The sequence below is a fragment of the Misgurnus anguillicaudatus genome, chromosome 10, assembly GCF_027580225.2.
Source record: "Misgurnus anguillicaudatus chromosome 10, ASM2758022v2, whole genome shotgun sequence".
In the NCBI taxonomy this organism is placed as follows: Eukaryota; Metazoa; Chordata; class Actinopteri; order Cypriniformes; family Cobitidae; genus Misgurnus; species Misgurnus anguillicaudatus.
In genome coordinates, this window is record NC_073346.2 from 40,283,312 (window position 1) to 40,296,774 (window position 13,463).

A 13,463-nucleotide genomic window follows, 5' to 3' on the forward strand; every position below is an offset into this window, starting at 1 on the left:
CACATTTTTTAAATATACCACACTTTCGCCGCATAAATTGCAGATTTCTGCTTGCAAAATATACGGGGCTTGCATGATTTCATAATCCCTGCATTTTCGTAGCAAAAAGTCATATATATCTTAGCAGAAAGTTAAAAAATGTTGCATTTGATTCACACATGCGCAGCCATGTCCCCTGTTGTCATGGGAATGTTAGGAAGTGACGTAATTACGTGACGTGAACATCAATGAAAAGCTGCAAACAGTTTTTACAAATCCCCGCAATTGTGGCACGTTCCTGCAATTTTATCGCATAAAATTGCATAAATATCCGGCATATTCTATTACATTTTTAAAGAAAAAGTGTCGCATGATCAAGGATTTTGGCCCGCAACAATCACAAAAAAACTCTTTTTCTGGAAGGACTCATTAAATGTCCATGTTTTGGTTACATTTGTAAGTTATAAAAAATGTAACAGCTTAACTATGCGCATAGTATAAAAATATCTACATGTTTCCCACGGGTCCTTGAAATCCTTGTAAGTTTGTGAATCTGGGGGAAAAAAATTCAAGGCCCTGGGAAGTTTGTGAAAATATAAATACATAGATACAGGTCATTAAAGTGCTTGAATCTATTTCATGCAAGAAGTTTTGTGGAAAAAAAATCCATATTATTCCCTGTGTAGTGTAGGATAACAAGATAAAAATTCTAGACGATTTAAGCACACGTGCTAAACTGTTCACTTTAAATGCTTATATGTTCTGTATGCGAAAGTTGATTCATACCAAAATGCTTTTTTTCATAGTTGTGTTTGACACATGAAAACATCTAGGGTTACGAATGTAACTGTTGTTCCCTGAGAAGGGAACGAGACGCTGCCGTCTCCCTTGCCATACAGATGTGGCCTTTAAAAATGCGCGTCTCTGAGAGAAGAATGCTGCAAGCACTTCCGAAATTCTGTGGGATCCTGCAGAAGGGGGATTCGGTGTGGGACGCAGGAAATACTACAACCTGTAGATGGCAGTCGTGTTTCATGTAGGCCATACTGACGACAATTTGTGTGCTTGACTTCATGCTGAGCGTATACTGTATGATATTGAAGTAACATGACACGGAATTTCTGTGTTTAGGCGATAGACTTTGATGTCATACAAATGCAGGCTTTTTTGGCAAACATTTCGTTGGCAAAGTTTTCTTTGCCTGTTACATAAACAGTCACATATTCTTCATAAAAATCCGACCCAAACGCGCATCATTTGTCTTATTTTTTTCTGTGTACTTACAGTACAAGAGACATGATGTATGATAACTGAGTCTTATAACAAAATAACTCGCGAAGACCTTTGAAGAGACCGAGCGCATTTACGCAATATCATTAACTAGTTTATCTAATTTTACATTTAGTTCATTTTTGCATCTGAACCTTTTAATACTGTAGCTTTAACATGGTTGTGTTGCGCTTTTCTGCATTACTGAACAGTAGGAACGCTTCCTGCATCCCTGTAATGAACTGTCCGATTTACAGCTCTACTTATGAACAACTTTTGGTACATGATGAAAGCTACATGTGGTTTCATGGTTTGATTGATTTTCGGACAATTAAAAACGACACAAAACATATGCAGTTTGAATTTGCGATAGTGCTTTCCTATGTAGAAAATCATTTATACAGTGATGTGATGTCATAAGCAAACAAGCTATGAAAAACTATCTGAAAAATATACTCTTTGATGTTCTCTTTTATTGGCCTTGTTAAATTCACAACGTCATAAATAAAAAAATATCAATTTGTAACGTCAACAGGTCAGTGATATAGAATTATTGGTAGGGGTCAAAGGTCGCCTGAGATGGTTTCATGCATAACATGATTTCAAATTAAAAGTATTTGTTTCATGCGTTTTGTCTTTATGCACATTGTCCCGTCCTCTCTGTTTTGGTTTATGCCGCAGTAATGAGCGGTGGAGCGGCGGCGGCTCTCTGGAAAGCCGGAGAGTTTGGTGTGATGGATTGATCTGCTCCCCGCTTCATCTGAGTCTATCAATCAGTAGTGCTTTGCCGCTGTTTTCAATAGGAATTTACCACGCTTCACCGCGCCACAGCCTGAGGGACCTGGAACCGGCAGCATTAAAGATCTTTCCCATTCTCTGGCAGACTTCAACATAATTTGTCATCAGATCACAAATATTGCTCACGGAGCGGAGCGTGATGCGAAATCAAGAGCTTTCTGGAAACATTACGTGTTTTTCATCTTTATGTTGTCATATGAAAATAACACTTGCCAAAGTTATTTACTGTGCAGTATGCAGAAAGTAGACTCATCTGGATGATCTAAACTAAATACTAGAGTTTCAAAAAGAAACCCAAAAGCATATAAAACAAAATGTGTACTATTATGAGCATCAAGCATGTTTTAGAAAGAAAACTTTTCTAAGTCATGCAGAATTTGTTCTGTTTTTCCACAAAAATACCTAAACACCCCTAATATAAGATAATAAACTTATGTAAGACTTGCTTTCATCAAATCTTGAATTAAGTTTAGTTTATTCCCTCTGGCAAATAGTTATTTTCTCATTTAAAGCAGATGAAGAAGTGTGAAGTAGAAATAAAGAGATGCTTTGAGGTCGAGCTGATTGTTTGTGACAGTCTTTCTTATCTTTCTCGCTCTATAATTCATCTGTGTCTCCGTTTAAGCTCCGGCTAAGGTCTGAAAGTGACAAATGTTAGTGAGCATCTTCAGCCTGTGGCGGGGTCTCTTGAGAAAGCTGAAATCCAGCCAGATGTCACAGTCTTACTAATAAGAGAAGCAGTTATGGAGCACACATCAGTCTTATATGTCAGCATCTTATATGCTTTCATTTATTCAATCCACTGCCATGTTGATTCCAAACCGAGGCGGTGAGAGATGGACATCCCGAGCGTGCACTTTAAACCCATTTTTTTTTTTATTAGGATGCTGCTCATTCAGCCACCAAAACACAGAAAATACATCATTTACAAATTCACACAGAAAACATGGATTGTTCAAATAAAATGAGACATATGACCTGATTTTTAGATAAAAGCAGCGCAATGTGTACATAATATCTGTTTTGTTATTAGCCTGTTGGCAAATCATTAATTTCTAATGTTGTAAACATGTTTACTTTTTTTTAAAACACTAATATAGTCCTATAATTAAGTACATATCTCCAATTTGTACAGATTCGTACAAAAAACGCAAGACATCAATATATTAAAAACTTTTCTCCGGTAAGTTTTTTAAGCACATTGATCTCAATGCAAGTCTTGTTATAGTCACGAAAAATTAGATAAATTTATTTGTGTCCATGGCATGAAATTCAGCTTTTTTCATGTCTTGAGCAGGAATGTCTATTTTGTGTCTATTCAACTTTATTTTCCGTGTCATTTTATGTATTGTTTTCACTTTTTTTATTTTTAAATCATTGTCGCTTGGGGGTAGATTTGGGGTTTGGGTTAGGCTGTACTTTTATGTTTTTCTTCCGCTTTAAAACTATTCTCGCCTGTAATTGGGGTTACCGTGGGTTTACACCAGATGCGTGTTCAACGATTTGCGCGGGTAGATTACATACAAAGTCAACTACTATTTACAAAAACTATTTATAGTAAATTCGTACCATGTACACGAATAACTTAATCTATTTTCATGACTATAACACGACTTTCCGTGAGATCATTTTGGACTTGAATCAGCAGAAGCAGGATTAATTTGAACTAAATATAATTTGTACACAACTTTGTGGGTTCATATGGGTACAATACTTGCACAACAAACTATCACGTAAATATCTTGTTATCAAGTCAATCACACGTTATTAAGTCAATGTTCATGTCTTGAAAAAAAAGTTACGGAGAAAATACATGGGACATACTCTTATGTTCAATACAATCTGGAGATGAATACTTAGTTGTTGTCATAAAATATTGTATTGTTGCACTATATTGGTATTTTAAAGAAAAGTAAACATGTTTACAACATAAGAAATTAGCGATTAGCCAACAAGCTAATATCCAAAACAGATATCATGTACACACTTTTTTTTTTGAAAATATGCTCATTGTCCAGCTCCCCTAGAGTTAAACATTTGATTTTTATCGTTTTGGAATTCATTCAGCTGATCTATGGGTCTGGCGCTAGCACTTTTAGCATAGCTTAGCACAAGCCATTAAATCTGATTAGACCTTTAGCATCGCGCTAAAAAAGAACCAGAGTTTGGATATTTTTCCTATTTAAAACTTGACTCTTCTGTAGTTACATTGTGTACTAAGACCGACGGAAAATTAAAAGTTGCGATTTTCTAGGCTGATATGGCTATGAACTACTGTATACTCTCAAACTGGCGTAATAATCCATGACTTTGCTGATGTAACATGGCTGCAGCAGGCTGAAAATCGTCCCCTTGGTTACTTTCAATGGCAGGGGACTATTTTCGGGCAGTGCGTAATATCAATACGTCTGTGCAGCCATGTTACAGCAGCAAAGTCATGATTTATTACGCCAGTTTAAGAGTATAGTCTAAGGGCCGATTCACACCGGCTGCGTGGCGTATCTGTTGCATGTCAGTTGCGTGGCGGCTGCATCGCGTTTTCTGTGTCTGTACATACCAAAAGCGTGCTTGACGCGCTGCTGTTGCTATAGGTGACATATATTTTGCCTGGAAACGCTTCCAAGACGCTTGCGTGTGGCGTGAAAAATAGGCGTCGGTGCTATTCCTAGCATGCACGCGTTTTCGGCGCGACTCGAGCCACACCTGAGACGTGCGTGTCATGCAGGCGGTGTGAACTTTCAAACCTGCTAACATGGGAGCCTAAATAAAAACGGACACGCCACGCAGCTGAGACGCACACGCCACGCAGCTGGTGTGAATCGGCCCTAAGCCTTTTCTTCCTAGAAAATCACAACTTTTAATTTCCCGTCGGTCTTAGTACACAATGTGACTACAGAAGAGTCAAGTTTTAAATAGGAAAAATATTGAAACTCTTTGGTTATATTTTAGCGTGATGCTAATGGTCAAATCAGATTCAATGAATTGTGCTAAACTATGCTCTAAGTGGTAGTGCCTGACCCAGAGATCAGCTGAATGAATTCCAAAATGGTAAAAATCAAATCTCTAAATGTTTAACTCTAGGGGAGCTGGAAAATGAGCATAATTTAAAAAAAAGTATAAGTATCCCTTTAATGAACAGCATCCTAATACAAAACAAAAGGTTTAAAGCGCACGCTCTAGACGTCAATCCCTCACAGCCTTAGTTTGAAATCAACATGGCGGTGGACTAAATAAGGCATATAGCGGGTAAAAAGGTTTTTTTTACGTCCTCTTCAGATGACCTCATTAGCTTGCCGGCATCAGGATTAAGCAAGGGGGCAAAGGTTAAGCCGGACTACGTCCTCTGTGGGTGTGAATCTTGATTGGAATGGAGCGATGGGCAGAAATAAGGAAAAGGAGTATCGGATATCTGACATGAGCTGATGAAGAAGATTGATGTTAGTGATGACCGCAGCAGAAAGAGCAGATCCCATGATTCACTTCCCTTTTCTGTCATAAGATCGGACTAGAAGGTTTACATGGCTTGTCTGTTTCACAGCTCTTCTTTTATTGTTATTTTATATACTGATGTAATGTCTGAATATATTGGCAGAACTTCCTGTACCTCTGCTTTTTAAATATTATAACAGTTAAACATCTTTTGTCCTGTCCTGCATTCGTTGTTTTGACCTTTTTGTAGACCTTGTTACAATTTTCCAGAAAATGTACATGGATCTTTAGGATGCACTTTTTTGTATTGATTGAATATGCATTTAAAAAATCAGTGAAATGGTTATGGATAGATCTCAATTATTTTCTTTTTCAGTTCATGTGCACTAAATAGATTTCTGCATTATTTCTCATTGCCATCAGTTATATGCACTCTTCGAGCTGCTGGTTCGTGCTAGTGCAACATTTCGCTTGATAGCACCTTGTAAATGTGCAGCATTGCTGAAAGTTGCATCACATTATCAGAGAAGCGCACGGGGCCCGGGGCTTCAGTTTACCGTTCGTCTCATTTCCACTGCAGTGTGTTTAAATCCTCCACCAACTTTAGTATTTTTAGGGAGGTCACAGGAAAGACTTTGCCTTGCGGGGATTGGTTATTCGTTTCCTGTATCACAGTCAGTTCTTAAGCCTGTAATTGAAATGCTTATTAAATGTGGAGCAGCGCGGATTTCGAGTCAGGAAAGCTATAAAAGAATTTTCTAAGTCAACACGCCGCAGAAGACTTTTTTATTAGCGTTTATTCCCGTCAGACTGATGAAATTTCTGTTTGTCGACGTCATCTATCTACATATAACATGCTTTTAATCTGCTCTGATGGCCCGACTGTCTGTGAACTCCTGAAGCAATAAACACCTTGTTTTGTTCGTGCAGGTTTGCATATTTTCCGCATTAAAGGGGATGAAGCCAGAGCAATCTCATTTAAGGTCGACTGAATTAAATAAAAACCTTTGAAAATGTTTCATTAAGAATGTGAAGGGAATTTCATGTTTAAATGAAGTGCAGGGGAAGATGTGGAGCAAAGGCAATGCACAGGACTGCAGCAGCGCTAACATAACCGCTGTCACAAAAAAAGGTGTGAGGTCTATTTTAATTTCTCAAGGTTGCAGTTAAAAAAAGGTGTTAAATATTTAAATAGCTCATACTAAACATCCTGTTGTTCATTTAACCCAAATGGTAGAGCATTGAGTTGACAAAGCAAAGGTTTATCCCAATGAACACACATATTGATAAAAGAAATATAGAAATTGAATGACTTGATGCATAAATGGTAATCTCTATGGACACACTGAAAAAAAAATGATTAATTGAATTTAATATTTTTTTTTTAAGGTAAGTGGTTGCAATCAATTTATTTAAGCTACATTTAAACAAAAAAGATTAGTAAAGTAAAATAAAATATAAATCTTTTGATTAAATGTAGCTTAAATAAATTGATTGCAACCACTTACCTTAAAAAAATGGATTAAATTCAATGAATCATTTTTTTCAGTGCAGGATTTGTCGTCCCAGACTAAAATGCATGTTTGAGCTGTCTTAATTTAAAAACATCTTGCCCTGACATATCTTAACATATATCAGATTTGTTGTTTTGTCTCAAGATGTGCACCAGTATTGTTTTTGGTAAGGTTTGTTTGTAAAAACTATCTAACTCATTCCCCGCCAGCCTTTTTTTGAAAAGTTGCCCGTCAAAATTTTTTTTGTGATTTTCAAAATTTTAGGAAAATTTTCTTCAAAAAATATATAAATACAAAATATATCAAACAAAAGAATCTTTATTTTTTTCTCTGTTTCTAAACTCTTAAATATGGGTATTTTTCTTCAAAAATACAACATTTTTGTGAAGGAATTTTGTTAGAGATCAGATTCAGAACGATTATCAAAACACACACAGAGTTTAAAATTAATGAATAATGTTTTGCTTCAGTTTTTTTATAAATTGGGTAGGTAAAGCGCCATCTAGTGGATCACGGTATTCCAGATTACCATAAAAACGTTTTTTTTCATGCAAATGTTTTCTCTTAATTGACGAGATAACTTGTCAGTGGTGGGGAAAGAATTAAATGTCCTAATATAACTAAGGACTAGTCCTGGATTAATCTGGGAAACCACCCCCATATAAGTTTTAGATACACCAAGTTCCTCTGTTTTAGATCAAAATAAAGCAAATTCATTGCACTTTATTTTTGGTTTCTTTGTCCTCTCTGTAAAATGGGCTGAAAGTGAGCTATGAATCAGTGGTGTCATGCTTCACTCCCTCATCACCATCACAGTCTTGTGTTATAAACACAGCATTCACAGATCACTGGGTCTTTTAGCATATAACAAATCAATTTCAGTTTGTTACAGATCCAAATGATGATCTTCATGATCTACTTTATATTTTTACAGCTTTGGTAGTGACATAAACATTTAATGTGAAGCAGATGCAAACATTCTAAGATGTTATTGTAGTCAATTTCCAGACACGTTTTTTAAACTTGTCATTTCTTTTACAGGTGGTCTTCGGGGGGCTTCTATCGTGGATTCTCTGGACACACTTTACATCATGGGTCTGATGGATGAATATGAAGAAGCAAAGGAATGGGTTCAGAACAACCTTGACCTTAACTCGGTAACACTCTACTACACTCACAACATTCAACATGATGTTAACACTTTCCCCGCCATTGACGAATTAAGTCGTCAATTAAGAGAAAACGCTTCCCTGCCAATGACGAGTATTTCCGGCTTTCCGCAATACCGCTATTATCCACCAGGTGAGCATCCGCAACTTATACAACCTGGAAGTTAGTGATGGGAGAAACAAAGCTTTTTGAAGCTTCGAATCAATTGAACCAAATGCTTCGCAAATTGATTTAATTTTTTGAAGCGTTCGAAACACGTTGGCGACACCTGGCCAAAATAGTGTAAAAGCAGCAAGATCTGTCCAAACATTTTACACTTTTTACAAAATAATAGCGAGATTGTTCTAAAAATATGTTTTTAAGAAAAATAAGTTATTTAGACATAATTAAGACATTTATGTTTATATATTTAAAGAAGAACATTTTCTGGAAGCCATTAAACTTTTGTGGAAATCATGAAAAATGCTGGCGCTGGCTGGCAACTTTTTTTTAAAACGCTGGCGGGGAAAGAGTTAAAAGTAAATATGTTTATATTTTAGTGCTAATAGATACAGAAAACAACAACATTAACAGATGAACCACATCATATGGCTTTAAATGGCCATGACTGGAGCAACTTATTGTCTTTTTACTTTGAAAACTTGATGTTTATTTTGCTTTCTATTTGTTGTATTGCTGTTTACTAAAAAATAATTAAACTATTTTATTTAGAAAAATAAAAACTTCTTTATAGTTGTAAAAATTGTTGAGAAACACACGCCATTGTTCTTTCTAATGCAGTTTATACAATTTATTAAATTAAAAACAAATTCATTCTTACCTTTTCATAATCTAAATACAAATTTCACAACAAAAAAATCAGAAAGGTTCTTAAAGGTTCTCTATACAGCTAAAAATGGTTATTCCATGATATCGTGTATCACCTTTATTACACCTATGGGGGGCGTGTCCACAAAGCATTTATACGCGCTGAAAATGCCCGCCCGGTGGGCGCCGACTGTAGGCGCTTGCCAGTGTTTTTTTTAGCTAAGCACTTTGGTTCCTATGACACTTCTGCTTTACTCATCAGTCGTTGAAAGATGTGCAGGTTGGTTGTTGTAATATTTGTCCCGCCTCTCCTCCGCTGTGATTGGACGGCTGAGTGAGAAGTGACAGTAGCCTCTTTCACACAGTAATTCTGGTAAATTACCATGAATTTACCAGAATGGATTTACCAGTAAATACAAAAATGTGCTGTTCACACATGCAGTGACGTTCCGTCTTTTTACCAGTAAGACATCATTCACACATCAGTATCAAAATACCGGTAAACTCGGAGAGAAAGCGGAAGTTACCTGTGGCGCGCGGCCGGCGAGCTCCGTCTGTGTCGTATTTGTAAACGGCGGGTTATGACTTAATATCCACGGTCCGTATTTTGTTGTTTTCACATCTGTGGCAAGCGGTCGCGAAGTTGCTCGTGACCAAACAACATAGCGTTAATCAGGCGGCGTCAAACGGATGCGCGTTTGCACGTAGGCTTCACAGATGGTGTGCTAAGGACGTCTGCAATTTGGCAATTAGATGGTAAGCTGTTTTAAACAACTTTGGTGAAGAAATGTGGATGTTTACTTCAGGTGTGCTCGACTTTTAAGCAACATGTGTGTGGAAACGTCCGTAAACAGTCTGGGGGAAACCGCGTCACCTGTATAAAAAACTGTCTGATTGGCCCGCCCGATCTGTCAGCGCGGTCTGACGTCATCTAAATGCCGGTAATGCTATATTTTTCGTTCACACACAGCGCTTACCGGCAAATTACCGTTAATCTTACAACCTGTCTTACTGGTAAATTGGGAGCACTGATTTACCGGAAAGGTTCTGTTCACACATGACATATTAACTGCAATTTACCAGTAAATTACCAGTAAAGACTGTATGTGTGAAAGGGACTATTGACTACATTTTTCAACTCTGGGTGCTCAACATTGAGCGTGCAAAAAACCTGGCTGCTTTTGGCACTTTCATTAGAAACAATTAAAAACATATGCCTGCCGCCAGAGTAAACGCCTTGTACATGCTAACTAAGAGTGTAATATTCACAGTTACATTAATGATATAGTCTTTGAATGTGTATTAGCATATTAGTTTTTGTCTATACAGTTTTATAGGTGTGGACTTTTGATATTGCTTAAGTCAATCCAGTAGCAGCAGTGGGTTGGAGTAACTGACAGATTCTTAGTTTAGATACTTACTGTCTAACTAGCTGTAAATCTCAGCCTGTCCGAAGCACTTTTGTAAAGGCTTTCTATTGATTTAAGGCAGCGCTGGAATCAATTGTTTCTTTTAACCAATGTTTAGTTGAGGGAATTGAGACAGTTCTGGATCTTGAGTGAATCAAAGACCGATGTTGTGACTTCTGATCGGGCCCAAGTGGGCTTTGTTTTCACTGGACTGCTTCTGTCCGCCCGCGCTCGGATCACTTCAGTGTGTCGCTGAATTTAATAAATCAGCTGAAGAGAAAAGCAGGACCAACGAATGAAGGAAAGACTGAGAGGGCGCGACTACTTCAACAAATAATCCTCTGATAATAGATGTGTCCAACAGCCAGAAGCCACAGAGGGCTGCCAATACTGAAAATGAGAGAGAGAGAGAGAGAGAGAGAGAGAGAGAGAGAGAGAGAGAGAGAGAGAGAGAGCTCAGTCAGCTTGTTTTTATGCAGCCATCACTTTTGGCTGTATTAAAAATCTCTCCAACTTTTGTTTTCAGTAAAAGTGTCGGTTTTCCAAAGTGTTTTTTAAATCACATTTTTCTTGATCTTTTGAGATAAATGCTATTTGCATAAATGTTATTATGGACGCCAGAAAAAGACAATATTGAAACCCCAGTTATTCAAAAACATACAACTGTGGTCGTACAAATTAATACAAATTAGCCACCTCATAAAATATGTACGAATTGTGAGATAGTAAAGAAGTAGGATACAATTTTCTATTAAAAATAATTCATATTAAACATAATTAACATTTCATTTTTTTTAAAGGGGCCATGTCACAATATTTTTCTAAGATGTAAAATAAATCTTTGGTGTCCCCAGAATACTCATGTGAAGTTTTAGCTCAAAATAGCATATAGATAATTTATTATAACATATTAAAATTGACACTTTGTAGGTGTGCGCTAAAATGTGCTGTTTTGGGTGTGTCCTTTAAAATGTAAATGAGCTGATGAAAAGCAAACACTGATCACAATGATGGTGGTTTGATGCAATTCAAACTCAATTGTGCTGTCAATTATTTTTTCTCTCTCTCTTTCTCTCTACACTTAATGGCAGTGCTGTGATTGGATAGTGCAGATTAAGGGGCGGTATTATTATACTAAGATCTCCTTATGACATCACAAGGAGAGCCAAATTCTAATGACCTCATTTTTCACATGCTTGCAGAAAATGGTTTACCAAAACTAAGTTACTGGGTTGTTCTTTTTCACATTTTCTAGATTGATAGAAGCACTGGAGACACAATTATAGCACTTAAACATGGAAAAAGATTTTCATGTCATGGCCCCTTTAAACTTTGTACACTAAGGCTTTATTGTCTCAGTTTCATTCTAATGCTCATAGTTTCTAATCGCTCAGAAATAACATGCACACCTCTCATTAGCTGTTGTAAAAGTAACAAAATCATCCCGATATAAAATCCTAAACATCAGACATGTTTGATATGATTGGGGCTACCCAGATTTGATTGCAAGCACATCGGGAGCTGTAAGATTTGATCTATAAACATCACACATTACATGATCATCTGAGACGAACATTGAAACCGAATGAGGTGCAGGATTTTGAATTGTGAGCCGTGATTTTGTCAGAATCTTCTCTGGCATCACATTAATGGTGCCGGAATGTGCCCAGTTATGCATTTGAATTGTATTTTCAGTTTTGCCGAAGTATACACAGCAACACGAGCACACATTTTTACAGTGATTATATTACTCTGACAGTGGTGTAATGAAGGTCCTACAGTATCAGTCACAGTATCTGTGTATCTCTCTCTGTCATGTCAATGTGACCTCAGTGTCTGACGGGTGAGCAGCAGTTCATCATAAAGACACAGAGCTCAGATTTACTCTACAGTTCACAGCGAGGAAGCAAGCGTTCATCTGTCAGTCCTCGCACGCTCTGAATCAATCTGACCCTGCAGTCTTCACTCTTTAACTGACAATTTAGTCTGTGATGGAGAGCTGAGACGCTTCAGACGTCTCATCTGAGCCGGATATAAGCTGCCTGTGCATTTGTGTCAACAAAACTCTCACTGGATCCATCGGCTCTATAAGCAGCGATACATCACAGTTATGTGGCCATTTGTTTTAGTATAGAAATTTGTTTAGATATCATTTTTTTAGTAGACTCAGCATAGGTTCAGCGCCACCTGCTGATACGGTGCTACAACAGAACATTGAAAAGTTCAGATGAGTTCATATTGCTCTTGATATAGTGTTGGGCTGGGGTGATCCCAGACCCCCTATAAGCATTTTTTAAGCACAAAAATATAAATTTGGGGAGTCACCTGGTTTTTATTAAAATACTGCAAGAGTTTAAAATTCTTGTGCTGCGCTGACACAAAGTGATACTGTCCATTATTTGTCCCGATTTCGCAATAAACGAATCCAAAAGAGTTCTGTCTAAAATAAATGTAAACTCTCAAGTGCACCTCACGCTGTTTTCTGGAGGAATTGACAGATTGTTCGATTTAGGGGTAGCCTGGTAAAACCAGACAATTCTCAGTAGTAACTGAGTTATGGTCTGGCAAAGCTTCATAGACAAATCATTTCCAAAGGGGTGTCACCGACGGACGTCTCTCAAATGCCTCTGTATCCAATTAGATAGACCTAAAACCAATCACAGCGATGAAGGAGATGACGTATGCAGAGCTATATCAGACTTTTTGCCAGATCCAGTCGGTAAGACAGCAATAACATCTTTTTTTAGAAGGCTTTGAGTGTTGTTCTTTGCTCGGGTTTTAACGAAAAGGAAAAGTTTAAATCGCCTAAAACAGACACGATAGCTGATTTGAACGAGTGATGTTCCATGGTGGCATCCATCTTTGAAATGTACAAAATCTGCTTCACAGTCGCTGCGCTGTCGTCATCGTGTAAAGCCCGCCCCAACGTTTCTGAGTGGTGCCGCGATTTCTCGCCATTAGAAATGGGTTTGAATGGCCTCTTTGCCAGACTACTTGCAGAGCAAATCTAAAGTTTAGCGGCTAAATTTTAAGGTAAATTGCTCTTCAACTATTATTTCACACTAATTTGAGGGGTAAAAATGGTTAG

The 13,463-nt window shown here is 37.4% G+C and overlaps 1 protein-coding gene across 2 annotated transcripts in view; it reads left to right on the forward strand.

Annotated features, from left to right (window-relative positions):
* LOC129448864 (mannosyl-oligosaccharide 1,2-alpha-mannosidase IA) overlaps positions 1–13,463 on the forward strand; it is a 235,895-nt gene that overhangs the window by 144,950 nt on the left and 77,482 nt on the right. For both annotated transcript variants that reach the window (XM_073872613.1, XM_073872614.1), the window contains exon 3: positions 8,031–8,146. In XM_073872613.1, the coding sequence (XP_073728714.1) occupies positions 8,031–8,146 (116 nt within the window). The remainder of the gene's footprint in view (positions 1–8,030; positions 8,147–13,463) is intronic.